Source organism: Malus sylvestris, chromosome 6, assembly GCF_916048215.2.
Source record: "Malus sylvestris chromosome 6, drMalSylv7.2, whole genome shotgun sequence".
NCBI lineage: Eukaryota > Viridiplantae > Streptophyta > Magnoliopsida > Rosales > Rosaceae > Malus > Malus sylvestris.
In genome coordinates, this window is record NC_062265.1 from 30266595 (window position 1) to 30293896 (window position 27302).

The 27302-nt window shown below is 36.4% G+C and overlaps 3 protein-coding genes and 2 long non-coding RNA genes across 6 annotated transcripts in view; all 5 read left to right on the forward strand.

The window, feature by feature from the left end:
• Nucleotides 1–11155, forward strand: part of LOC126626206 (transcription factor bHLH162-like) — a 55516-nt gene extending 44361 nt beyond the window's left edge. Inside the window, exons 1-3 of one of the 2 annotated variants that reach the window (XM_050295448.1) lie at nt 4891–5028; nt 10475–10831; nt 10949–11155. In XM_050295448.1, coding sequence (XP_050151405.1) covers nt 4891–5028; nt 10475–10831; nt 10949–11017 — 564 coding nt within the window. In that variant the 3' untranslated portion in view covers nt 11018–11155. Of the gene's footprint in view, nt 1–4890; nt 5029–10474; nt 10832–10948 lie in introns of those variants that run through there. The other variant, XM_050295447.1, reaches the window with a different exon arrangement.
• LOC126626200 (serine/threonine-protein kinase STY13-like) overlaps nt 1–27302 on the forward strand; it is a 74402-nt gene that overhangs the window by 28438 nt on the left and 18662 nt on the right. The gene's annotated exons all lie outside the window — the stretch shown is intronic.
• LOC126626212 (uncharacterized) lies at nt 2297–2937 on the forward strand. The gene is made up of 2 exons (XR_007624642.1): nt 2297–2471; nt 2833–2937. It is a non-coding gene; the product is annotated as an uncharacterized LOC126626212 (long non-coding RNA).
• Nucleotides 15529–17708, forward strand: LOC126626199 (polygalacturonase 1 beta-like protein 3). Its single transcript, XM_050295435.1, has 2 exons — nt 15529–15603; nt 15738–17708. The coding sequence occupies exons 1-2, from the start codon at nt 15556–15558 to the stop codon at nt 17580–17582; spliced, it is 1893 nt and encodes a 630-aa protein (XP_050151392.1). The 5' UTR covers nt 15529–15555; the 3' UTR covers nt 17583–17708.
• On the forward strand, nt 22821–24621 carry LOC126626210 (uncharacterized). The gene is made up of 4 exons (XR_007624640.1): nt 22821–22921; nt 23023–23127; nt 23634–23700; nt 24523–24621. It is a non-coding gene; the product is annotated as an uncharacterized LOC126626210 (long non-coding RNA).

Below are 27302 nucleotides of genomic sequence, written 5' to 3' on the forward strand. Positions count from 1 at the left end.
TAGGGAGATTAACTTTTTAAATTAAATTTTGTAAATTATATGATGCGATTGTTGATGATTGAATTATTATTGAAGTGCTGATTAACGTGTTTATTTTATATTAGTGACACATCATATGACTTATAAATTTAGTCTAAAAATTTGGTCTACCTAGCATTAGTCAAAGTTAATAGAAGATATAACACTGAACATGAGGGGCTAAGTGGCAGTTGGTCTACTAATATTAGATAGTGTATTTATTGTTGGAAAATACCTAGGCACTCATTAGCAAGTACACACATTTTGATTTTGTCTAATGATATCTTAACACATATTTGAGGGTCCCATCATGTTAGAGTGTAATTGTGTCACATCCCGACCCGGGCTCGACTCCGTCGTAGCACGATATTGTCCACTTTGGGCCCCGACCATACCCTCACGGTTTTGATTTTGGGAACTCACACGAGAACATCCCAGTGAGTCACCCATCCTCGGATTGCTCTTGCTCGAACTCGCTTAACTTCGAAGTTCCGATGGAACCCGAACCCACGGAGCTCCCAAAAGGCCTCATGCTAAATGGAGGTAGACATGTACATATAAGGCATAGAGGATCCACTCCCCTGGGCGATGCGGGATCTAACAAATTGTAACCTCATACAACATCTTCAAAACATTTCATTCTTATACATTTAGTATAATTTTATGTCAGTTTCATAAAACCGTTATAAAATCTGTTAAGTTTACCGTTAAGTGATGATGTGGGCGGAATAAGAAAAGGAACTACAAAAAATGGTGAGTACTTAAGTATTACCCTTTACTTGCTGCTTCTTTGATGAGGACCTATAAAGAATAGCCGTGTGATACTTTTCTCTGTTATTTGATTTGGTGTAAAGTGCAAGTACCAGAGCAGAGCCATGCCGCATTTGGAGCCCAAATCAATCACCAATATATAGCAAACTAGCCTTCATGCATGCGCTCACGTATATATAGGAGGCATTTTTTGAATCACAGCTTGTTACGTGCAACTTACACATTTTAAATGTATTTATATGTGTGAATTGACAAAAGGAAAGTCAAATATTAGAAGTAAATGAATAATCTTAGATCATGGTAAAGAAACCCCTCACAAACCAGTCAAAGCAGTTGAATTCATATAATAAAATCGGTCTTTCAATTTTCATCTACATTCTATTGAATTTACATTAAGAATACAGAAAATAATATTTAATAAACAACTGATTGAATCACATGATTGCTAGCACATCGTAATGCTAAGCCCATCCCCTTCCTCTTAGTGTATATATCGTTTGTTCAAAAAAAAAAAAACAATTATTTGACAATTAATTTAATCACATTATTATGCGTGTGCGAAAGATCTTTTTTTATAACTAGCATTATACGCCTTTTACGATGTTTTGAACGTGTTTAAAAATAGAGAAAATAATATTTAATGAACAATCGATTGAATTACATTATTGCTAACCTAACGTGAGGTACTAATTAAAAAAATTGTACAAAAGAATTAATTAGAAAAAAAATACTGTTAAAATGACAAAAATACCCCTGCATTATTTGGTGCATTATTTTGGGTTGTTTTTTAATTCTTTTTTTGTTTTTTGTTTTGGAGGTATTTTTGTCTAAATAGTTTTGGTGAAGCTTGTGACTCCAAAATAAGTTGTTGGGTTTATATATAAAGATATTCGATGTAGCTTCCTTTTTCACATCATTTGGATTGCTACGTCTAATAGTTTTATGGTGTTCCTGCATGCATGTTGTACGTATCAATGTGAATCACGTAGGGCCGTAATTAGTATTGAAAACACATGCACAGCCAACAATGTTTCGTAATCTGGATCCGACACAAATCTCCTTCTTTAGTCTATAAGAATCGTGATTTCTGCCAAGAACTTTTCAGCAACAATTGAGTATGACAAGTTTGACCAAATTAAGCATGATGGGTTTCTATAATCTATAAGTTAAGGGATGTGTTATCCACACACCATATTTTACTTCTCACACACTTTTCGTTAATTTCTGTTCGTTGATCTTCTTCAATTCATACGATCCGACGACTGAAAATTAAAAGGATGTGTAAGAAGTAAAAAAAAAGGTGTATGGATATCACATCCCTAAGTTAATTGAGCATAAAGATCATTATATCCAATAGACCCGGCAGTTTCTGACATGACACGGTGACACGACAAGAAAATAATGGGTTTCGGATCAATACGATAACTTATCGAGTCATTATCGGGTGACCCGTTAAGAACCCGTTATTACGGGTATACACGTTGGTAACATGTGGGTAACCTATTTGTCACATCCCGGCTCGGGTCCACCACATCCCGGGCCCGTTCCATCACCGTAGTACGATATTGTCCGCTTTGGGCTTACCGTTCCCTCACGGTTTTGTTTTTGGGAACTCACGAGCAACTTCCTAGTGGGTCACCCATCCTGGGAGTGCTTTGGCCTCCTTCTAGCTTAACTTCGGAGTTCCTACGGAACTCGAAGTCAGTGAGCTCCCAAAAAGCCTCGTGCTAGGTAGAGGTAGGGATGGGAATATACATTTAAGGATCACTCCCCTGGGCGATGTGGGATGTTACAATCCACCCCCTTAGGGGGCCCGACGTTCTCGTCGGCACACTTCCGGCCAGGGATTGGCTTTGATACCAATTTGTCACATCCCGGCCCGGGTCCACCACATCTTGGGCCCGTTCCACCACCGTAACACGATATTGTCCGCTTTGGGCTTACCATTCCCTCACAGTTTTATTTTTGGGAACTCACGAGCAATTTCCCAATGGGTCACCCATCATGAGAGTGTTTTGGCCTCCTTCTCGCTTAACTTCGGAGTTCCTACGGAACCTGAAGCCAGTGAACTCCCAAAAGGCCTCGTGCTAGGTAGGGATGATAATATACATTTAAGGATCACTCCCCTGGGCGATGTGGGATGTTACACCATTTCGACCAGTTAAGAAAAAAATTATTTTGATAATTTTAAAGTTTAATTACTAAAAGATTTACTATAAAATACAATAGTCATATTAGTGTATACAATATATTCTATATTAAATATATAGTTTTGTATTATTATTCTTTATAAGTTTTAAAAAAAAGTTTTAGTCATTATTTATTTTTATTATGAGAGTTCATTATTATCATTACTAGGATAAATTTTACTTAACATGTTGTTGTCCAAAATTAAAATAAACTAATATAATATTTGTATAAGCAAGAACTAAGAAGACATATATACAATTATGAAAAATGTGAAAGAATATATAAACACTCGTGATTCATCATTATTCCTCCACGAGTAGATAATAGTTACAATTACATTATTGTTTAGATTTTTAAAATCCTCCAAACCCACATAAATAATGTTTTTTATTTGAGGGAAAAATTAATAAAATTAATAATAATTATTGTAGAAGTGTAAAAAACGTAAAAAAAAAAAAAAAAAAAAATATATATATATATATATATATATATATACAATCACTCATAGTGACAAACTTTACAACTTTCATGAAGGGGTTAGCTTCGAAATCTAACACTATATTTCATAAACCTTAAATTTATATTTAACCGTCGATTGTTATTTAAGCTTTATTCTTCTTACTGAATTTCATTTTTAGAATTTTCTTTTTTGAAAACATGATCATCTGGCAGATGTAAGAAGATGAACGGTTCATACCTTTGATATCACATTTCGATATTTACGGTTAACTGAAATATGAGTCGATGTCATATAGTTTGTAGAAATTTTATAAACATTAAGCAATATTTTCACTAACCATAAAACTCTGAATATAATATCAACGATCCAAACCGTTCATCTTCCTGCATCCTCTAATAGATCAACTTTTCAAAAAAGAAAATCTGAAACAACAAAATTTGATGAGAACAATAAAGCTTAAATGTAAACAACAATCAACGGTTAAATTTTGATCTATGATTTATATGATTATAGTGGCGAATTTCGAAGTTAAGCTCTTCATGAAAGTTGTAAAGCTTGTCATTACAAGCATTTATATATTTTTTCTATATTTTTTTACACTTCTACATTAATTAAAAAACTATTAAAGACTTTAGGTAAGTGAAAATATACTTAAAAGAAAAATACGTTTTTATGTTTTGGATGTTACAATATGGTATGTATATACTTATTTAGTATTATGTTTTTCATTTGATTATTTATTGGTTTAAAATATATTTTCCTTAACGGGTAACGGATCAGGTCATATTACCTGTTAATATTATCGGGTCGATTTCGGGTCGGGTCATTTTACCCGTTTATTTTAACGGGTGTTACACGACATGACCCGTTAAGATATCAGGTATGACACGAAAACGACACGAACACAGAAAACACGACACAAATGACAGGTCTACTCCCAGCTTTATGGGCTTTACTACATTACATATTAATGCGTGAGGTACCTGTCTCTCCAACATTTTTTATTGATCACTGCTTCGTTTGTTTAATTTATTGATAAAATAACCCAATTTCTAAGCTACGGTATTAGAAAAGACAATCAAAAACATATTTTGGAAGCAAAATACAATAATCTAAGGTATTTTGTTTGTGAATGCAAAATCTTGTTTCTAATTTGAACTTGAACAGAGACACACGTATTTTTAAAATGTATCATAAGGTCAAGATTCGGCAAACAATCCAACGGCTTCACATGAATATATGCTAGGGCGGGCCCCCGTTTTTGCTTATTTCGCCTGTGCTTATTTCGGCTGGGCACGAAGCTTCAACTATATATAAGCGTACAAGTTTCAGTCAAGCTCCTCCTCCTTTCCAAACCCTCTCCCTTAATTTTCTCTCTATTTCTTGCTTTTCATGCTTGCTTGGATTTTGGGTTTGTGAGGTTTGCTTGTTTTTAGAGAGAGAGAGAGAGGATGAAGTGTAAAAGTGAGTCTTCTTCCAAACCGGACAGGAAGACAGTGGAGAGAAACAGAAGAATTCAAATGAAAAGTCTCTGCTTCAAGCTTGCTTCACTTGTCCCTCCCCAACACTTCAAAACCACCAACTCCAAGGTACATATGGATCATTGGGAAATTTTTTTAGAACCCCTTTTCTTTTTATCTCTACACCTAGCTTAAATTCTAGATATAAATTGTGTATTTTACTCTATGTAATTTTGGTTACAAATTAGGGTTTGGTTATTGTAAAAGGAGGTAGAGATCAGAAACAGTTAATTTATATATATATATATATATATATATATGTATATAAGCAAAACCATAAACGTATGTATTAATTAGGTAAGCCAAATTCATATTCCTAGTCCAACTTACTTAGATTCAGTTGTATAAATATACTTTAGCTCTCTATATAATTGATTGATCTGGTGAAATATATGAATATTGGAGCTTTCGATTTCCATCGTTCTCTCAAGAGTTTTACCCTATTTTTGGTTTTCTTCATATTGTTCTAGAGGGACCATCAATGGAGGGACTGCTTCTTAGTTTTTTATTTTTTGAATAATTGATTTTGTTGGGGTGTAAACAGAAATTATATTGGATTGGGTTTTCATAAGTGAGGATAATTTAGGAATTAATATTAGGTGTAAAAAGATAATGATAGATAAAATTTTCCTATATCATTTAGGACATGTTAGTTTGTGAGTCTGAAGTTTAAATTTGACATTACCCTTTGAAGGAAAAGGATCATCGCTGGATCCTTTTCTTAGGGATCCTAGGGATCCCATGATCGTGACTGTTTATCGTACATCGTGCGGTCAGAAATTATTTCAAAATTTAAATTTTAAAATTAAATATAAACAGTACCTAGTGAAAACTGACTGCACGATGTATGGTGAACTGTCACGATCCTAGGATCCCTAGGATCCCTAAGAAAAGGTTCCGACGAGGATCCTTTTCACCCTTTGAAACTATATTTTCCTTACCTAAAACCTATCTTCCCTAGTTTTCTTGACTAAGACCATCTCCAACTCTTGGCCTAAAACCTAAAATTTTTAGCTCAGAAAATTTATGTTTTAACCCAAAAATAGCTTTTCTGCTCTAACCTTTATGGCCTAAATTTTTTAGCCCGAGATTATTAAAGAATAAATTTAGGCTAATTTTTTCTTTTAAGTAAATTAAAAAAAAATATGTACACTATCCTAATTTAATTTTATGAACATTTTAACCTAAAAATATTTAGATTCTGATAAATATTGAAAAATCACTAAATTTTGGTGAATTTTGAGTTAAATAGTTTTTTTTAATTATTTTAGCTGTTGGATTTAAATTTTGGGCCATTAGATCTTTTTTTATTACCGTTAGATTTGATTATATTCGTTCACAGCTGTTGGATTCAATAAATCTTGGGGAATATGCCCACGTGGGTGGGGTTCTGTTAGTGGTGCCCACACCATTTGCTGGGCTAAATCCTGGGCTATTTCTAGCTTTGTTTTAGGTTTAGGTCTGATTTTAAACTTGGGTTAGGTTGGATTTTTTTTGGCCCCGGGGGGGGGTGGGGAGGGGGGAATAGTGTTAACTACATTGCAATGGTTGTGAATTGAAGGGAAAAACAAGGAGAAAGGATGAACAGAAAGATGAACAGAGAGATATGAGAGAGAGAGTTTAGAGAGATAAATAGATTTTGTATTAACTGATCAAATGAAGATTACACATACTGTTTATATAGAAATCCTAACTACTTAAACCAAATACTAACTACCTAACTCTGTTACTAACTATATTACATTTTTACCCTTAATACTCCCCCTCAATCTCAACTGGGGTAACCCAGTTTAAGATTGGAAGAACAACTGCAATCACTGTTATGAAACCAAAAAAACAGAACACAGAGGACATAAAGTTCAAAATACTTCCAATGAGCAGCAGCAACTTGTAGAAACAGATGACAGTGCAATTTCATACTCATCAATCAATTTCCTAAAGAATTTCAGCCCCTCAAACTGATATCTGTTGTAGCTACTGTTTTCTTTGCGATAAGGTTTCCAATATTTCACAGTCAACATTCCTAGAAGACCTTCAAATCTTCACAGATTCCACTGTATTTTCAGACATTTTGATTACTCTGACCAAATCCTTCTTCGTTCACAATTAAGAATGGTCAAACAACAAGCTTTACAATCACAGAAATCAAGAAACACAACCCTCTTCGGCAATCGGCCTTCAATGAAGAAAGGGAACAAGAACTGCACTCCGACAATCGACCTTAATGGAGTTGCACACAATAACAACAAACAAAACTTTTCAAGAACGTTACTCCGGCTATCGGCCTTTAAGAAGTAACACAATACTTGAAACAGAACTTTTCACTCCGGCTATGGGCCTTTAAGAAGTAACACAATACTTGAAACGGAACTTTTCACTCCGGCTATGGGCCTTGTGGAGGAAACATAAAAGGGAAATGGCTATCGGCCTCTCTATCCCAACAAACAATTAAAGAACCAATCTTTTAGCAATGGCAATTGGCCTTCATTTGCTGATCAATCAGGTAATGATAGTACACTCTTGGCAATCATCCTTCTTGAGTGTAAAATACCCAACAATATTCAATTAAAGAATCAATCTTTCACTTAGAAGAAATGGCAATTGGCCTTCATATTCTTCTAAATCAGTAACTGGCTATCGACCTTAATACAAGAATTAACACAGAATTGCTCACTGAGACAATCAAACAAACAGTTAAAGTGCATAAAGAAAGATGAAACCTGAATCTTCAGTTCTTGAGCAAAAAAAGGCAAGAAAAAACACATCGGAGATCAGTAACCATTCAAGATAACACAGCGAAAGTAACAATGATCAATATTGAATCTAAATACCCCAAATATCACACTGATAAGAACTTCAATCTTGACCTAAAGAACGTTGAGGAAGCAAACCAGAACCCATCGCAGAAGCTCGTTGTTCTTCTCGAAGTTGACCGGGTTCATATCCAATCCAACCCACCAATGGCTTACACCCAGCAAACCCAGCACGATTCGAATGACGATTTGAAGGAAAGTAGAGCAAACCCAGGGCAAGATGTTCATGTAATGGCTGAGTAGTTATCCAGAATATTTGAGGACATGTGGGCCATCATAGAGTCAGATTACATTCGTGAGTTGAGGTTTGGATATGATTATGGGGTTAATCTTCCAACACCTACCCCAAGAAAGGCACCTCCATTGCTACCACCTCCTATTGATATGTGAGGATAGCGGGAAAATAGTTGCTGGAGTTGAATAAATGGGAGTCTTCCTCCATTGTTGATCCCAAGAATCCCACGAAAAACATTGAAGAGGAGATCCCAACAATGGCAGAAAAGCAACCCAATCTCGTGGAAGCACCGAAAAAACTAATGGAAATTTGGAAAGAAACTATGCTAGAAACAAAAGAAAATTAATAAGAAATGCAACCACCAGAATCAATGGCGTGAGCCTGGTGGCTCTGATACCATGTTAACTACATTGCAATGGTTGTGAATTGAAAGGAAAAACAAGGAGAAAGGATGAACAGAAAGATGAATAGAGAGATATGAGAGAGAGAGAGAGAGTTTAGAGAGAGAAATAGATTTTGTATTAACTGATCAAATGAAGATTATACATACTTTTTATATAGAAATCCTAACTACTTTAACCAAATACTAACTACCTAACTATATTACTAACTGTATTATATTTTTACCCTTAATACATAGAAGGGGAAAATAGATTATAGGCCAGGGTTGGAGTTGGTCTAAAGCCCATTGACTATGCTCTAACTAAGCAAATTCTTTAATTAAGTTCGACTTTTCAAATTGTGTGTTTTGTGAATGCCTAAACTACCCCTATTAATACTTGGATTGAGGTTTGGATTAGTTACTCGTTATATCCATTTAATTAATTATATTTCTTTTACAAAATATTTCATGTTATGTCCATTTAATTAATTATATTTATTTTACAAAATATTTCATTGTATATTTAATGTATTAATTTTCAAATTGTTATAAGGTGCCGATTGAAAAATAATAATATTAATGCCATAATTTTGTGAGTTAAATATACAAGTTAATTTACCTACCAACACAACAATAAATTAACCTAAAACAACTTCCGTTATTGCATATGTACTACAATCCCTAGTGCACAAGACAAAAGCTATATGTTCCACGCAATTTTTACCTACAAAATAGTCTAATTTACCTATTCCATCAAACCAAAATTTAAAGGGTCTAATTTACTTCCAAAATGGTCTAATTTACCTACATGATTTATGTGCATTAGATTTCAAGTTTATTTAATTGCCTACAAGCACAAACCCACAACATTCAAACCTTATCCCATATCACTATTTTTTTGGAATAGGTAAATTAATTTAAATGTAGGTAAATTAGGTAAATTAATTTATATGTAGGTAATTACATGATTCAAACAATATTATTTTTGACACACCCCGACCTGGAAAGGTCAAAGCATGCTAGCCATCATCGAGGTGACGTAACCATAAGGGTAAGTGATGCAAAAAGTGAATAAAATTAAAACTAATTATACTAAATGATAAAAGGGAATGAGTGCACATTCATAGGACGAACCCACTACAATTATTCTGAGCGTAATAGACAGTGAGACTACATAATAGTAGTCAAAGTAGTTAAAGTACACTTATTACACCACAGTGATAAGTTCGTACGTCTAAATAGAAGAGAAAGTTAGAACCGCCGGGATTCCTCGAGTGCCACAAAGAGTACAACTATCTAGGTCCTGGAGGGGCGAAAAACAAAGTTGAGTGGGTCAACAAAACAATGCTTATACGAAATCCTTTATTTTCGAATATACTAAGTAGGTGTGTAACCAATAAATCAACAACATTATAGTAGTATAATAATTAGAATTATGCCAAATCATGATGTATCAAATGCCACAATAATATAATCATGTGATAATCAGGTATAGCTAAGTTCTTATCCATCTAAGCTGACATACAAGTTCGAACAGATAATTTTTGACACGAACAGGACTGGGTGTAATCAATATGCTCTATGTTGATGCACAAAATCAACGAGGACTTTGGTACAACATATATGTCTATTTTTCGTATGAGATATGTCTATTTTTCGTACAAGATATGTCTATTTTTTTTAATACGGTAAATTAATTTATATGTTACTAATATTTGTAGTAAAATATCCATATGGATTTAATTGCTCATAATAATTAGGATGAGTAATAACATTTATTGACCAAATTAGGATTTTGTGGCATAAATTGTAAATGAGTTGTAATAGTTGGTTATATATTTGTCTACATGACAGTCTATTTGAAATTTGGGTTTTATTTGAATGTTTAAAATTAAGTGGATTTTTGTTTGAAAAATATGAATTTCAAGGGTCTATGTCTAAAGAACCTATTCAATAATCTAGTAATGCAACATATCAAATATTTAGGACAAGAGAACGCTACTCCTTAACTAAATATATTTCAATAAAAACCAAATTTCATTATCGGCTTTATTAATTGTAATATGCCTTTCTCCCATTGATCAGGATACCGTGTCAAAGCAAAATCAACTTGATACTGCGGTATCCTATATAAAGCAACTGAGAGAGAGAATAGAGAATTTGAAGGAGAGGAAGGAGAAAGCAATGAGGTCACAATTAGGCAGTTCTAATTCTGACATTGGTGCTATTGCTGCCGAAAATGCCGTAATGACGGGATCAAGATTACCAGTTCTTGAATTACGAGACTCGGGTTCCTGCATAGAAGTTATGCTGATTAGTGGGTTGAATAAGAACTTCATGTTTTATGAAGTTATCCGTGTTCTTGAGGAACAAGGAGCTGAAGTTGTCAGCGCTAGCTTTTCCACTGTAGGCGATAAAGTTTTCCACTCGGTGCATGCTCAGGTACTAAAACAATCATCCGAGAAGCTAATATCGTCTAATCTTAAAAAAAATGTACTAAAACAATTAAGTTCATTATGAAACAGACTTATCAATTTTATTTTTTATGCTTCTTTGTAGGTCAAAATTTCTAGAGTTGGAGTAGAGACTTCAACGGTATGGCAGAGACTACAGGATCTGTTATACTGAGTAGCTAGCTAGCTAGCTTTACCTCTTGAAAACTGAAGATTTATAGATAATGTTTTAGCAAATGCATCATGAAAGAGCTCCGGAAGGAGAGGCGTAATTAGGATATAAAAACTGATGTTCCCTGTTTCCTGGGCTAGCCATTGAGTTAATAATCAACGAATCTATTAATATATACAGATGTGATCTAGTGTTTGTTGGAAATTTGAGTTGGAGTAGAAATTTCTTTGTCCCACATTGGCCATTCCCAAAAGCTTTCATCACTTTATAAGGCTTTGTCCCTTATAGAAAGTAATTGGAGTAATAGGCATTGGAGAATAAAATTGGGCTCACCCTTGGGGTTGGACTTTGGGGTGCACTAATTAATTAGTAATTAATATATAATTAATTATATTATATTTAATATATATATATTAAATATAATTAATTATGAAAAGACTCATCATTTCAGATGAAGTCTGAGAGTTCAGAAAGAACGTAGAACAAAGCACCCCTTATGGAATTCTAACTTAGATCGTTGAATCCTGGTGAAACAGACGTCCATAGAACTACAAGCACTGAGTAGGGACAAAATTCTGTTTCAAGGACATTGCGGTACGCAAGCCTTTGGGGTGCACTAATTAATTAGTAATTAATATATAATTAATTATGAAAAGACTCATCACTTCAGATGAAGTCTGAGAGTTCAGAAAGAACGTAGAACAAAGCACCCCTTATGGAATTCTAACTTAGATCGTTGAATCCTGGTGAAACAGACGTCCATAGAACTACAAGCACTGAGTAGGGACGAAATTCTGTTTCAAGGACATTGCGGTACGCAAGCCTCGATCTTCAAGTTGTTTGTTTTATATTTTTGTTTATTGATACTCTGTTAATTTTTATATTTTCATTTATTGTTTATTAGCATATATATTTAAATAACAGATTGTTGACTTATATCCAACAGTGTTAACTTTTTGTTTATTGTCCCTTTTCTAAATTGGTCTCAAAGTATTGATTCTTAACCATCTTTTTAGAAAATAATTAGATAATTTCATGTTTTACACAAGATTACACATAGAGGGTGTTGAATCCTTAATGATGCTACAACAGCATAATATTCTTCCTCATGGAATAAGGATTAATTGATGATCATAAACAAGTTTCAAACTCGCAACTATATATAGTCATTGCCTTACATTAATAGAGGAAGTGAAGGTTAGGGTTTTGAGAGGAGGAACGTACGTGGTTGGAGAGAAGAAAGGAAAGCTAGGGTTTTGGGTTTGTGCAGCAGAAAGGCAAACCTATACCACGTAGAACTATGTGTAACCATGGTGCAAACGTCCATTATCTATATACAAAAGGAGCACCCAAAATGGTGAAGCATTCAAATACCATAAATTGTCCCTAAAGAATTCAAAAATTGCAATTGTATTAAAAAGAATTAGCCAAAGACGAATTTGAACCATATTATTATTAGCCTATTGTGAGGCTTAGCTTACTCTCCCACTCTCATAACATAGTGTAGATAATATCATAATATCGCTTGGTAAAAAAAAAATCCAACACATTTTGATTTTGGATGATTTAAACTTTAAAAATTTAGGGAAAAAAATAGCAAAAATAGAAAACCCCCATTAATGGGTGGTTTATGATTGACTTCCAATTTATTTTCCAATAATTTTTTAATAAAATATATAAATAAAAAACTTAAATTAAATTGGAGTTCATGCTGAAGCTTGGTTGGTAGAGTTTCAGAAGTGGCAGAATGCACGGCCAGTGAAACAAAGTCGAAGGAAGCAGTCGTGGCAGAAACCAGAATTAGGATGGGTTAAAGGTAATTTTGATGGAGCGTGGGAGGAAAGAACGAAAAGAGGTGGTGTGGGTGTGATTACAGAAACTGTAGTGGTGAATTTTTGGCTGCATATTCCGGTCAGACTGTTGGGGTGTCATCACCGTTGCACGCAGAGTTGTTGGCTGCGCAAAGGGCAGTGATGCTTGTGAAAGACCATATTGCTGGAGATGGGGGGTGCATATTGAGGGATACTCTATCATGGCCATGGCAGCCATGCAAAAGAAGGAGGAAGATTTCTCTCCGTTGGGACCAATTATTAATGATATAGGGGATTGCTTACAAAGGTTATCTAATTCACGATTTAAGGCAGTGTTTAAAATAGCAATATATGTTGAAATAGCCCAAAATTTAGCATAACTCAAGTTCAAACCAACACAGCCCAAAACAACCAAAACACTAAATTGAATCATAGCCCTAAATTATAACTACCACCATGAATAAAAAGTACACCAGTTACAGCCCGACCCGAGAATTAATTATCATGGTTGTGAAAAGATGAATTTACCCTTGAGCGTCGGGTGTGTGTTTGTATTTTGGGTTAAGAAATTGGGTCAATTAGTTTTATCCCTAACTAATTGGACCCAATTAGAGCTAAAAGATTAAAGAGTTTTGATTGGTGTACATTTTGGAACCACACACACACATCCATATCCTTTCTCTCTTCTCTCATGTACTCTCTCTCGGACTCACTCGCTTTTCCCTCTCCTCCGTACGGACAACCTTGAACCAAGCCAAATCTTCACAGATCGAGGAAGAAAATGGTACCATTGTGTTCATGAAGACCATACGAGTGCAAAGGTACCCATTTTAGGTAAGAACTCGTTCGATATCACGTTGAAAACCCAAGCTTCGAGTTAAGCACTATTCATGAACTTTTGAATGGTTATGTTTTAGGACAATTCAAGCTCACAACGAGCTCTAGGAGGTTCTCACGAAGCTCGAAGTGCTTTGTTGGCTCAGTTTTGACATCGGGATCACGAGGTTCGAAGGTGGCCGGTTTTGGTAGGATTCTCCCGACGAGTTTTTGAGGGATTTGAAGCTCCCAAGAAGATTCTCCCGAACATGGCTACATCACTCTCACGTGACAGCCAGCATGCCTTGATCTTGGTCGGGGTGTGTCAACACCACCATAGATTCCACCGGATCTAAGGCAGTGTTTAAAATAGCAATATAGGTTGAAATAGTGACATGCAAATTTTTAGAATTATCGATGGATATATCGATATCTGTTGCCTTTAACGAAAATTTTGAAAATTTGCAATGGGTAAATTCGTTCAGATTTAGACAAAATTAGAGAAAAATTTCTCAAAAAAAATTAAAAGTTTAGAATCTGCAATAGGTTCAAGCAAAACTTTGTGTATTGAATCGGTAAATATCATCAATATTCATTGATCTTTCTGTTTCGCCGATATAGGTTGAAATTTCATCTCCTCTTTCCATATCGATCTTTGACTTTCAGATATTTCGACAAAAATAGCGACAATTTTGTTGATATTTTAAACACTGGATCTAGGCAAGAAAAACTTGTTGAATAATGATGGATAAGAAGAAGATCAATCTCCAATGATTCAGCTACGCATAATAGCGGATAAGAGTCACTAATAAAAGAACAATTAATTACATGGCACAAGTACACCATTGTGGCGTCCCATGCTAATGAAATAAAGACGTGTAAGTTGTTAACTTTTGTCCAGTATGTGTTTCATTTTGCATGAGATGTTATGTGACAATGTACCCATGTCATATAAGTGCGTCCTCCGCTAATAGCAACTAAGACTCATCATCAAGCAGGGTTGGCCAAAATCACAAAGGCAAATCATAATGAAGTCCTTCAACTTTGAGGTGGAAATTTAGAGAAAGCATTTTTGGAGAATGATGAAAATGAGGGATGAGCAAGGAGGTGACTTTTTTTTTTTTGTCAGAACAAAAAATAAGTGATTGTGAATTGAAAACTGGCAAAGACTCAAATTAAATCCCACAAGAAACTAGTTATTATTACGAAAAATATGAACAACAACAATGAGGGGTTTTCTCCTCCCCTCTTCCCCTAGAGTTTTCCTTCTCTTTTTTACTCTAATTTTATTTTTCTAACATTAATAAAGCAACAGACAAAAATAAAGAAAGTGCTTGTTCAAATAAAAAAATAATTAAAAAAAAAAACAAGAAAGTGAGTACACAAAATGAGAAATTGGGAATCACTCCCCTAGTGATATTTGAGAGCTGTTCCCAAAAGAAAGACCAACAATTCTACTTCATATGTGCTTTGTACTTTTCCATATAATATGCTTATTCAAAATTTTAAAAGAAATATTAATGAAAATAGTTTGAAAACTTTGAATTTTAATGATAAGGATAAAATAAAGGGTAAAATAAATAATATAAGGATTGACTTTTTTATGTAAAAATATTATTTTTTGTTAAAATAAACAGCACCGAAAATTTTTCGTTAAAATTCCAAATTTCAAATTAATAATGTCACATCTACCATTTCTTTATCTGCACTTTTATCTGCAGAGTACAGACTTACACATTACTGGATATGTATCCAGTTCTATATGCATAAGTGCTTTTGTAATAAAGCAAAAGTTTGCTCAAAGCAAAGCATATAGCACTCAGAAAAAGCAAAGCCACTGTAGTACGTCTTCAGCTATATATTCACTGAAAAACCCTATTTCTCACTCCTCTCTCTCTCTCTTCCCTCCACAACATGAAAATCTTCCTCTTGTTTTTCTTCTTATTATTCTCGCTTTTCCAGGTAAGAAAACTATTGCAAACAACAAAATTCATATTTCACTTACAGTTTATAATGCATGTTCATGCAAATTTATATACACACATACGTATATCTTCCAAACCCTAATTAACTTCATTTTTTGCATGTGCATGCAGGTCTCAGTAGCGAGCACAAGCAATGAAACTACAAACAACCCTTTCACTCCCAAAGCCTCACTCAACCGCTATTGGGACACCCACATTTCCAACAACCTCCCAAAACCTGCCTTCCTCTTCGCCAAAGCCTCCCAACTCGATCCAGTCAACTCAACGATTCTCACCAAACTCGCCGCTCAAAACTCACTCTCCTCCCACTTCACCTCCTTCTGCTCCCTAGCCAACCTCTGCTGCTCCTTCGACTCCTCCGCCGAAACTCACCAACAAGACATCGCCACCCGCCACCCCAAAAAAGCAAACTTCGCCGTCTACGCCGACAAGAACTTCGCCAACTACGGCTCCTCCCAACTCGGTGGAGTCGACTCGTTCAAGAACTACTCGGAAGAGTTGAACTCGCCCCGCGACTCGTTCAAGAAGTACAGCAAGGGCTCCCACTCGCACTTGGAGAAGTTCACGTCCTACGCCCAGGATGCCAACGTCGCAAACGCCAACTTCACAAGTTACGGCGCCGACTCGGGCGGCGGTTCGGGCGAGTTCACCAGCTACGACGACCGAGTCAACGTCCATAGCCTCGGATTCACATCCTACGTCTCGAACGCCAACGACCACCGTCTCTCCTTCACCGCGTACGGCCACGACACCAACTCGGGCTCTGAATCTTTCGCCAGATACGGTAAATCCGGCAATTCTAACCCGAACCAGTTCACCAGGTACGCTGAAGGTTCGAACATGATAGGGTCGGGTTTCACGGGTTACGGAAAGTCCGGGAACGGCCAAAACAATTCGTTTACAGGGTATGGGCAATCCAGTAATAACCCACATAACAATTTCAAGAGCTACGGCGCCGGCGGGAATGCCGGGCTCAATGGGTTCTCCAATTACCGGAGCTGGGCGACTGTCGGCGACGATACGTTTCAGTCGTACGCGAGAAATTCGAATTCCGGGAAAGTGAGATTCTCGACTTACGGGAAATCGTTCAACCCTGGAAACGACTCGTTCAAAGAGTACGGAGCCGGGTCGAAGGGTCGGACCACCGTCGAGTTCAAAACGTACGGTTTGGGTCGGAGTTTCAAAGATTATGCCAAAAAGGGCGTCACTTTTGCAGAGTATAACGATTTGAGCAGCGTAGGAAGCCATTCGACTGAAAAGGAGTCCAGTGGCAGTGCTGTAAATAGGTGGGTTGAGCCCGGCAAGTTCTTCAGGGAATCAATGTTGAGGCAGGGGAATGTAATGGTGATGCCCGACATTAGGGACCGAATGCCGGAAAGGTCGTTTTTACCCCGGGGGATTTTGTCGAAATTACCTTTTTCGACGTTGAGGATGTCGGAGATTAAGGAGATATTTCACGCACCGGAGAACTCCGCCATGGAGCGCGTGCTGACTAACGCGCTGGCCGAATGTGAGAGGGACCCGAGCACGGGCGAAACCAAGCGGTGCGTGGGGTCGGTCGAGGACATGATCGACTTTGCAGTCTCGGTCCTCGACCGCAATGTGGTGGTCCGGACCACGGAAAATGTGAGCGGGTCAAAACGGAAGGTGATGATCGGAGCGGTCAGCGGAATCAACAGCGGAAATATAACCAAATCGGTTTCGTGTCATCAAAGTTTGTATCCCTACTTACTGTATTACTGCCACTCCGTGCCTAGGGTTAGGGTTTATGAGGCTGATATCCTTGATGTGGAGAGTAAGAGCAAGATCAACCACGGTGTTGCCATTTGTCACATTGACACGTCATCGTGGAGTCCGGGACATGGTGCATTCGTGGCACTGGGGTCCAGTCCGGGAAAAATTGAAGTCTGCCACTGGATATTCGAGAACGACATGACATGGACAATTGCGGATTAAGGACTGATGACACTGTTTTGTCTTCCATGTTACACTGAGATTTATTGTGGTAATTCAGAAGCTTTTTGGTTCGGTGATTTCATTGTTTTATATATATGGTTAAAGTTTGGGAGTTTGTTCGTTCAATTTCGGCTTTTCTTTTGCTTTTAATTTTTAACAGACAAATGCTTTGATTTCACACGAATCATTAATCCAATTAGCTAGCTAGGTTTGGCTCTTAAATCTTAATGCTTAATTGAGTTTGAATTCATGCTTTCATCCAAACCGGGCAATCATAGATAGATATTGATTTTTGTCTATTGATTTTTTTCAAATCATTTGAACAGTTGAAAATTGAGAGTGTGTGGTAGGTAAAATTGAATGTGTGTATTACGTATAAGAGCATAAGGCAAAACACCTCCAATGCATATGGGACTTAAAACTCATGCTTGGGTTTTGAGGCGAAGTGAGACCCAAATTTGGGTCTTTGCATTGGAGGAGAAAATGCTGGACTCAAAACTCATATTTGGTTTTAACAATTTGGTTATGTGCATCGGAGGTTATTAGACTCAAAACTCAAATCTCAATTTTTGTGGTTCAATAACATTTTTCCTAGTTGGCATGAGCGTCAACTTGAACTCAAATCTCATTTAAAATGAAAATTTGGGTCTCAAATTTTAAAGTTCATGTACGTACATTGGAGATGTTTTGCTTTGTATTTATACTCAAATCTCATAACATATCATATTGCCTAATTATTTTATATGCATGCTGAGATAGGGCACCTTGACATTACATAATAAAATGTAATATAAATAAGCCATGCACAAACACAAAGGAAAAAGAGAGTTGCAACAAGAAAAAGGAGCGAAAAGGGGGTGAGATAAATAAAGGAGGTAGACAAATATTTATAAAGAAGAGATTGAGATCCTAAATCAAAAGATATATAGAAGAATAAAGATCAATATGATCTGAAGGAAGGAAGGAACAAAATCTTTGTTGGGTATATATGTGCCACATTCTACGTACCATCTAGAGAAACTTTTTAAGTGCGTCAAACACAGCCTAGCATACTAAATATAATAATATAATTAGTTGGAGTACTTAGGCCATCTCTAACCGAAGGGTCCAGAGGGCCGAAAATAGCCCAAAAACTGTTTCTAACCGAGGGCCAGGCCAAAGGGCTCGTGGGCCCCACTGGACAAAAAAGGGCCAAAGGGCCAATCGGCCGGCCCAAAGCAACTAGCCAGCCGGCCCTGAGCCGGGTTCTCATTCAAACCTCAACGGCTAGCTGACATCAGTTACCGTTGGTTTTTTATTTTATTTTTTTTTGGGCCAAAATATTTTTAAAAATTTCTAAAAAAATTTCATTTTTTCCTATAAATACCTAAGTTATTCCTACACCATTCACCACAAAATTTTCACCATTCCTACACCATTTCAATTCTCATATTTTCTTGCCTCTTCCAATAATATTTCCTTCAATTTTTTCAATAATTTTCAAATTGCCTCATTTGCAATGAAAGGTAGGACTTGGACCCGAAAAGAAGATGAAGCTATTTGCATGGCTTATAGATGAGTGTCGGAAGATAGTGTGAGGGGGAGTTCTCAAATAAGTAAAGGTGTTTGGATTCGTGTGTCTAAAAAATACTTAAAGTTCTACGAATGCACCACTCCACCGAATACCTGAAACCACGAGAGTTGTTCTTCAAGATGGAAGAAACATCTTTAGCCAAGTTTGAACAAATGACATCAAGCACTATTAGCAGTTGCAAGTAGACATGAAAGCAACGCTAAATACTACGACAAAGTAAGTGTTTTCACAATTTATTTTAAATATTTAAATATATTACATTTAATTTCATAAATTAATTTCCTTGATTTTTGTAATTATATTTAATTATATTACATTTAATTTCATAAATTAATTTCCTTTAAATTTTGTAATTATATTTTCTAGGTACGCCAAGGGGAGGAATTGTATTTGGAGGGCAGCTCGAAACCCTTTCAATTTCACGGTTGTTGGAAAATTTGTAAAGGGTGGGTGTTATTTGAAGATCCACCTCAACATAGAGTAGGTCCTACGTTGGTGTTCAGAACTACATCCTCAGCTGTAGATATGGATGAAGATGGATCTCCTACCATTCAACAAACAAGGGTAGAAAATCCGTCTTTGGGTGAAGGTTCCATAACTAGGGCTATGGGACGAAACAAGGGCTGAAAGTTGAAGGAAAAGGGCAAGGCAACAGATGATTACGCCGCTCAATAAGAAATGGCGGCCCCATTGCGATTAATGGCGAAGCAAAATGCCTTTGCTGCAGAAGAAAGGAACCATAGGCATGAAGAACGGGCCAAACAAATACAAGAAGAGATGGATGATAAGAATATGGAAATGAACACTTCGAATTACATTCCAATGAATAAGGCCTATTTTGATAGGAAAAAAAAAGAAATTATGACTCGGCGGCAGTTGTTTACCTCCGACTATACTCCTACAATGGCGGATGATGAATATAATGATGATTTTAGATATTAAATTTAAATTGTTGTAGTTTTTTAATTTAAGTTGTTGTAGTTTTTAAATTTAAGTTGTTGTAGTTTCTTACCATCTCCAATTGAATGGTCCAGAGGGCCAAATGACCGAAAATAGCATGAAAACTGTCTCCAACCAAGGGCTAGGCCAAAGGGCTCGTGGGCCCTACTGGACAAAAAAAGGGTCAAAGGGCCAACCAGCTGCCCCAAAGTAGTCAGCTAGCCCTAGGTCGGGCCAGAATTTTCATTATTCATGTTGATTATATCCGACAACATTGTACTTATTTCTGTCGGTTATATCCAATAGGAATGGTAGGCCAAAATTTCAAATACAACAGCTAGTTACCGTTGGATTCAATTTTTTTTTGGGCCAATTTTTTTTTTATGAATTTAATTTGTAGTTTTTAAATTTAAATAATAAATTATGTTTGGCCCTATGGCCCTATGGCCCATTGGCCCTCGGTTGGAGACTGTTTTTTGTTATAGGGCTAAAACGAGCTCTATGGCCCTCAGTTGGAGATAGAGGCAAATATGGCCATGTACTGTTCGTTAAAATATTAATATCTTGGAGGGCCAGAGGGCTAAAACAAGCCATCTGGCCCTCCAATAAATTAATATTTTAATGAACAGTGAAGTGCCATATTTCTTACCATCTTCAACAGAGGGGCCAGAGAGCCATAGGCCGAACATAGTCCTGTGAAAAAAAATATCTCCAGCCGAGGGCCAAACATATTTTATTATTTTAATTGAACTACTATGGTTACTTAAATTAAACTACCTCAATAATTTTATGTTATGGATTGTCAATAATTTTCATGTTGTTAACTATTTTTAAAAATGTTGTTAAATTTTTTTTATGTTGTTTAATATTATTTAATGTTGTTTAATGACTTGGGAAGTTATAGGAAAAAAAATAGAATTTTTAAATTTTGTAAAAAAAATTAAAAAAAAATGTAAGAAAAAGAAAAGAAAATCAAATATGACGTCAGCATGTGGTCCGGCTCAGGGTCGGCTAGCTAGCTGCTTTGGGTCGGCCGGTTGGCCCTTTTTTGTCTAGTAGGGCCCACGAGCCATTTGACCTGGCCCTGGGTTGGAGACGGTTTTTGGGCTATTTTCGACCCTCTGGCCCTCTGGACCCTTCGATTGGAGATGGCCTAAGAAATATGGTCTGACACTGTTCATTAAAATATTAAGCAAAAATTAGAATCCCTGCACTTTTCTAATACTCTTTAGACTAAACATTGGTTCTATTTTGAAATTTGATTAGTACACCTAAACAATAGTCATGCCAGCATTTTTATATTTATTTAGATTAAATGTAATTATTGTGTTTTTTAAATTTAAAATGTTAATTATTAAATTCCATATATATCCTTTTAGGTTGATATATTTTTGTACGTGGCCTTTTTTTTAGGAAGCCAGTTTCTTCTCCCACATTTGAGCTGTATGGTTTATTCTCCCACGTTAGAATTATGTGATCGTCATTTTTGAATTTTGAATGGACTTATCCATTTTAATTAGTAGTTGTTTTCACTATTTTATATTGATATCATGTGAGATAATTAGACGTATTCTCTATTTTCAGAGGCTTGAGGCTAGTACGTTCAGATAATATATTTAAATGTACCGAATACGTACCAAGAAGATATATAAAGTAACGTAACAAATATGTTTTTTTTAAATAAATATAAACGTACCAAAATAATATATAAATGTACCAAATACATACAAAAAAGAAATATGAACGTCCCAAATACGTACCAAGAACATATATAAAGTAACGTATCAAATATGTACCAAGTAGAAATATATGTTTAATCAAGAGGAAATATATGTACCAAATATGTTTTTTTTAAATAAATATAAATGTACCAAATACATACAAAAAAGAAAACAAACATACCAAATATGTACCAAGAAGATATATTAACTAACGTATCAAATATGTACCAAGAAGAAATCTACGTTTCATGTGTAATTTGAAAGACTTTTTATTAAAATTGAATACTACAATATTTATCTACAAGATTTTAGGAGTTTGGAGATATTATCTAAGAAAATTAAAAGGTATATTAAATATAATGGCAAGTCGCATTCATGGGCATTTTGAAAGACTTCTTATTGGAATTAAATTCTACAATATTTATCTACAATATTTTAGGGAGTTTTGATGTATTATCTAGGAATTAAAAGGTATATGTATATAATGGCAAGTTGGGTAATTTAAATTATAAAAAAGGCTACTTCTAATCCATGTGGCACCTAAATTGTAGGAAAATGTTTAATCAAGACTCTAAAAGGCATAAATGTTTAATTTCAAAATTTTAAAACCTAGGTATCTATATCAAAAACCCCCCAAATATTAATTTCTTGGAGAGCCAGAGGGCTAAAACGAGCCCTCTGACTAACATTCGGTTGGAGATGACCTTAGTGTACTAATGTCACAGCCCGTCCCGGAGGTTCTGTTGACGGGAATGTGAAAGGACGGAAATGCCCTTGACGTTTCTAAGGTACGTACTTGTGACATGGTTTTGGTTTAAATGTTAGTCAAGTTTGGGTGATTTATATATTTTAGTAAGTTGGTTTATTAAAATTAATTTGGTTAAATTGGTTAGGGGTGTGATGGATGGTGAAGATCTTTTGGAGACCATCACAACCCTCATTTCCTTTTTCCTCGTGGACTCTCTCTCCTCTACCCCGACTCTCACTCTCTCTCTCTACAAAAGTACGGACAACACCCAAAATCACCCCAAACATCACGGATCGACGGACTTAGGACCACCTTTGGACTCCTGAGGACTCTGCGAGCACGTTGATACCATTTTCAGGTAACATTTCCTTCGAAAACCCTAGTTTCCAAAGTCCCCGTGATGGTGCACTGTTCATGCACACGTAAATTCTTATGTTTTTGGGAATTTGAATCTTGTAGGAAGCTTGGTGAGGTCCTAACGAAGCTCGGAGTGCTTCGTTTGGAAGAATTGGACGTCGGGATCACCTAGTTCGAGTTTGGCCGGTTTTCTTGGATTTTTGGAAGGTATGATTCCGTGATTTTTAGTGCTTAAAACTAGTTCAACGTGATAGTACTCGTCTAGGGCTTCATTTTGGTGTAAAGTACGAGAAAATTGGACGAAAAATGAGTGAGAATAGCAAGTTAGAAATTTTCCCAGTTTTCCGGTGACCGGGGTCCGGCGAGGGTAGGTCGGAGAAGAAAGGGGAATATTCAGTTAGTTTTAACGGAATATTCCTAACGGCGTAACGGTAACCGTTAGTCCTGACGGAATATTCCTGACGGCGTCAACTGACGCCGTCCGCATGACTCGCACGTGGCCGCGCGTGTGGGGCGCGTAGACCCGTGCCTAATTCGGCGCGTGGGGGCGCGTGAGGGCTCCAAAAAATTTTCTAAAAATATTGCAATGCACGTGAGGTTGTGTAGATCGCGTTGGTGTATTCATTTGTCAAATTTGAGCATCGTATGAGAAATTATTACGAAACGTTAGTGATGTACTTTAAATAATGTCATTTTAGTTGTTTCGCATATAGGTGAGACGTATCCCGAGGACGACCGCATCCAGGGACGCCACGGGGGTTACGACCCGTCGACTTACCAGTGAGTGGGCAGTTTTATTTTCGTATTACCTTTATACTATTGATTTTTCCCAGAAAATGATTTTATGTGAAAATATGCTTTCGAAAATGCCATGCATAGAATTATTTGAAAAGTGTGATTTGCATATGAGGTATATGATTGATATATGATGCATACATGTTGCATGGTGCAGTGGAGGCACAGGTAAGTCAGGTGAGTTCATTTATTCATTGAATTGTTTGATGTTGAGATATTTTGAGCTCATAATCTGCACCCTAGGTGTTAGTGCTTATATTATTCACCACACCGCACGCTCGCCTTGGATCCAAGTAGGTGGATGTCGTACAGACCATGTGAGGGTTCCGACATGCTAGTCGTACAGATCACTAGGCGTGATTCCGACTAGTGGGTGACCTTAGTTATGCGCGCTGATGATATGATGAGAGAAGCACTAGAGCGTATTTTTACACCTTTCATCGTATAGACTACCTTACGTAGTTCCGAGTGATGTGCAGAGTAGGGCCGTACAGGTCACAGTGGTGACTCCGGCTTAGTGGGATATTGAGCTGTTGAATTAATCGTATAGGACCAACTGCAGGGTCTCCGATTGATTCCTTATTTCACCTGATTTATATTTGATTTATGGCATGGCATGTTTTCTTGAAAAATGTTAAAGATTTGGGGATTCAAGTTTTGAGATTTCATATGGTTTTGTATATATATATATATTTTTCTGGGATAGTATACAGGTTTTACGGTGAGGGGTTAGAAATGTTTTAAATGAAATGTTTTGGAAAATCTTTGGTTTTACTGACCCACTCATTTTGTTTTGCGCCCCTCCAGGTTCTAATTTAGCGGTTGGTGGCTCTCGAGGTCTTTTCCGGCTTCCTGACAGACTTTCGACATGTAGGACTCACCTGAGGGTGATGTATTTTATTTTAGTCCTATTTGACTGCACTTAAACCTATGCTCTGAACTTATGTGTTTACTTTATAACTTGTCCGGTTATGTTCGTAGGTGGTTATGTTGAGTTTGGTTTGAATTTCTTCTGATTTATGTTATTATTTCGCTTCCGTGTCGCACTTATGGTTACGTCACGCTCTCGTGACGGCCAGCACACCTGGATCCTCCGGATCGGGGTGTGTCAACTAAGCTATATTCCCAGTATATTGATAAATCTCTACCCATCCGCAGTGGTTTCGGGGAGGGGCGAAATGCAAAAGAGTGCAAGATTCAATCGAATGGGTTGCTTTCACATTGGAAAGTGCAAAGTTTTGAGTCAATATTCATAACATAAAACAGTCTTTTCACCAAAGTGGTTGCAAGCAGTAATATCAAAGCCATGTAAGAAGCTTAAAGTGGTTATGATTAGATTCTAAAAAACGTTAGGCGCTAGTCAAACAGCGGACTGAGGCCTAGCAGTTAGGCGCCTATGCGAGATTTAGATAGGAGCCTAGATGGATGTAAATAAATTTATTTTATTGTAAAATAAGCATTAAACAATATTTATATTATTTTTAAAAAATTAATACAATATTTATAGATAGTGTGAGAGTTTAAGATAAATACGCTGAGGTCAAATTAATATATAAACTATGCATTAAACAATATTTTCATCTCAGTTAATGAAACTAAAGTGTGTCTATATATAAACTAACCAACACATGATCAAATTAATATCAAAACAACATCAATTACAATCTATGATTATTATAATATATTAGGGATCTAAAATCCGATGTTTTTATTTCAATTTGATCACCGTTTGTTATAGTTTGATAGTTTGAACCTAGAATAGAATACTACGCCACTTGACCATTTTATGATTCGACGATCCGACCATTGGATTGTCACCAAACCTTAATACGTTATAGTACGTAATATTTGAGGGCTATAGAAACTGATCGATTGAGAATTTGACTTACGGATCTTCCTAAATTGAATTTCTAAGTTTGTAAAACAAACGTGGATAGCAACCCACTTCTAACATTTGGCGGAGATTCGACCGTTAGATCGTTCTGAAACTTTAGGATGTTGTTCTACAAACTTATTGAAACTCTTGGGAAGTTACAGATCAGAAATCCGACGCGGATCTTTTGGATTGAGTTACGTAGGGTTGTGGACCCTATCGTCAACCTTTTACCAACGATTGCTTTTGGTTAATGGGTTACAAATCATTCTAGAGCATCCTTGGGGATGTGTTTTATGTAAATTATGTGTTCTATCGATAAGAATTTTGAGACGTGATTTGAAATTTGTTCTAGATGACGATCGTTCGTGACGCCTCGATGAGTTGTAGTGCGGACTCAAGTGAGTGGGTCTTTTCTTTTATAAAGTATATAAATATTTGTTAGTTTCCATTTATACATTGGAAAAAGAATTTACTACATATGCCTAGCTTAGACTAATACTTATAAGAATTAGCGAAATAATGGAAAATTACGAAGTTATCATAAATCCTATGGGATGCACAGGTATGCATACCTTTTTGGGATTCTAATTACGACTATGTTTAATATTTTATTTAGGGTTAATCTCAGTTTACTACTCTAAAATTTCTTAGTTTTCAACATTTGGTATATAAAGTTTTTTTTCATCCCAGAATAGTACCTGAAATGTTAATTTTGGGACAGTCTCATACATTCATTAATGTTGCTGATAAGTTAGCTGTTAACTGATGACATGATGCTTATATGGACGATAACTAGGCACCACGTGTCAATATGGGCAACGTGAATATTAAAAAAATGAACAACTTTTTACCCATATCCCAATAACACAAACCCTGAATTCTTTTGAAATCCTTGCAGAACCCCGTCGGTCGCAAGCCATCGGTCGCCGATTTGAGCGGCAACAATTTCACCGGCGCGATCCCAGAATATCTCAGCAATGCCGAAGAACTCAGTTACTTGAACATTCGTTGAACCCATTTCACTTAGTCATTTCGTCGAACATCTGGCGCGCACCAAATCTGCATATTTTTTCCACTAGATCCAGCGACTTCACCGAAAAAATCCCAGACTTTGTCGGCTGCAAAAGCCTGTTCAAATCGAACGCCAATGAAATGACTTTAATGGTTCCATCCCATGGGACATGGGGCACTGCAAGAACTGCATCACCGACCTCGACGTCCATTATCGACCTCACCCAGAACTTTCTCTCCAGCACAATTTCGTCCAACTTCAAGAACTGCAGCACGTTGGAGAGTTTCAACGTTTCGTTTAATTTATTGGGGGGAATAACCCAGGTTCTGATATTTGGGGTTGTGAGGTGATGAGTTTGGGAAGAGGTTATGGTTGCAGGAGTTGACGAATGGATTGAGGGTTGAAATTGGTTTCTAGAGAAGAGGAGAAGGTATAAATTGAAGAAAGTGAGGGGTTTGGGAGAATTAGGGCTCTAGAAATGCTCCTTCAATGCCTCCACCTTCATTTTTAATTGTTAATTTTTAATTTTTTTAATTTTTTAATATTTATGTGGGCTCCTATGACACATGGTGCCTAGTCACTGTTCACGTGAGCCTCATGTCACGAGTTAACGGCTGATTTAAAAGAAAACTTAACGGATGTATGAAAATATCCCAAAATTATGACTTTATGTACCATTCTGGGATGAAAAAAAAAAAC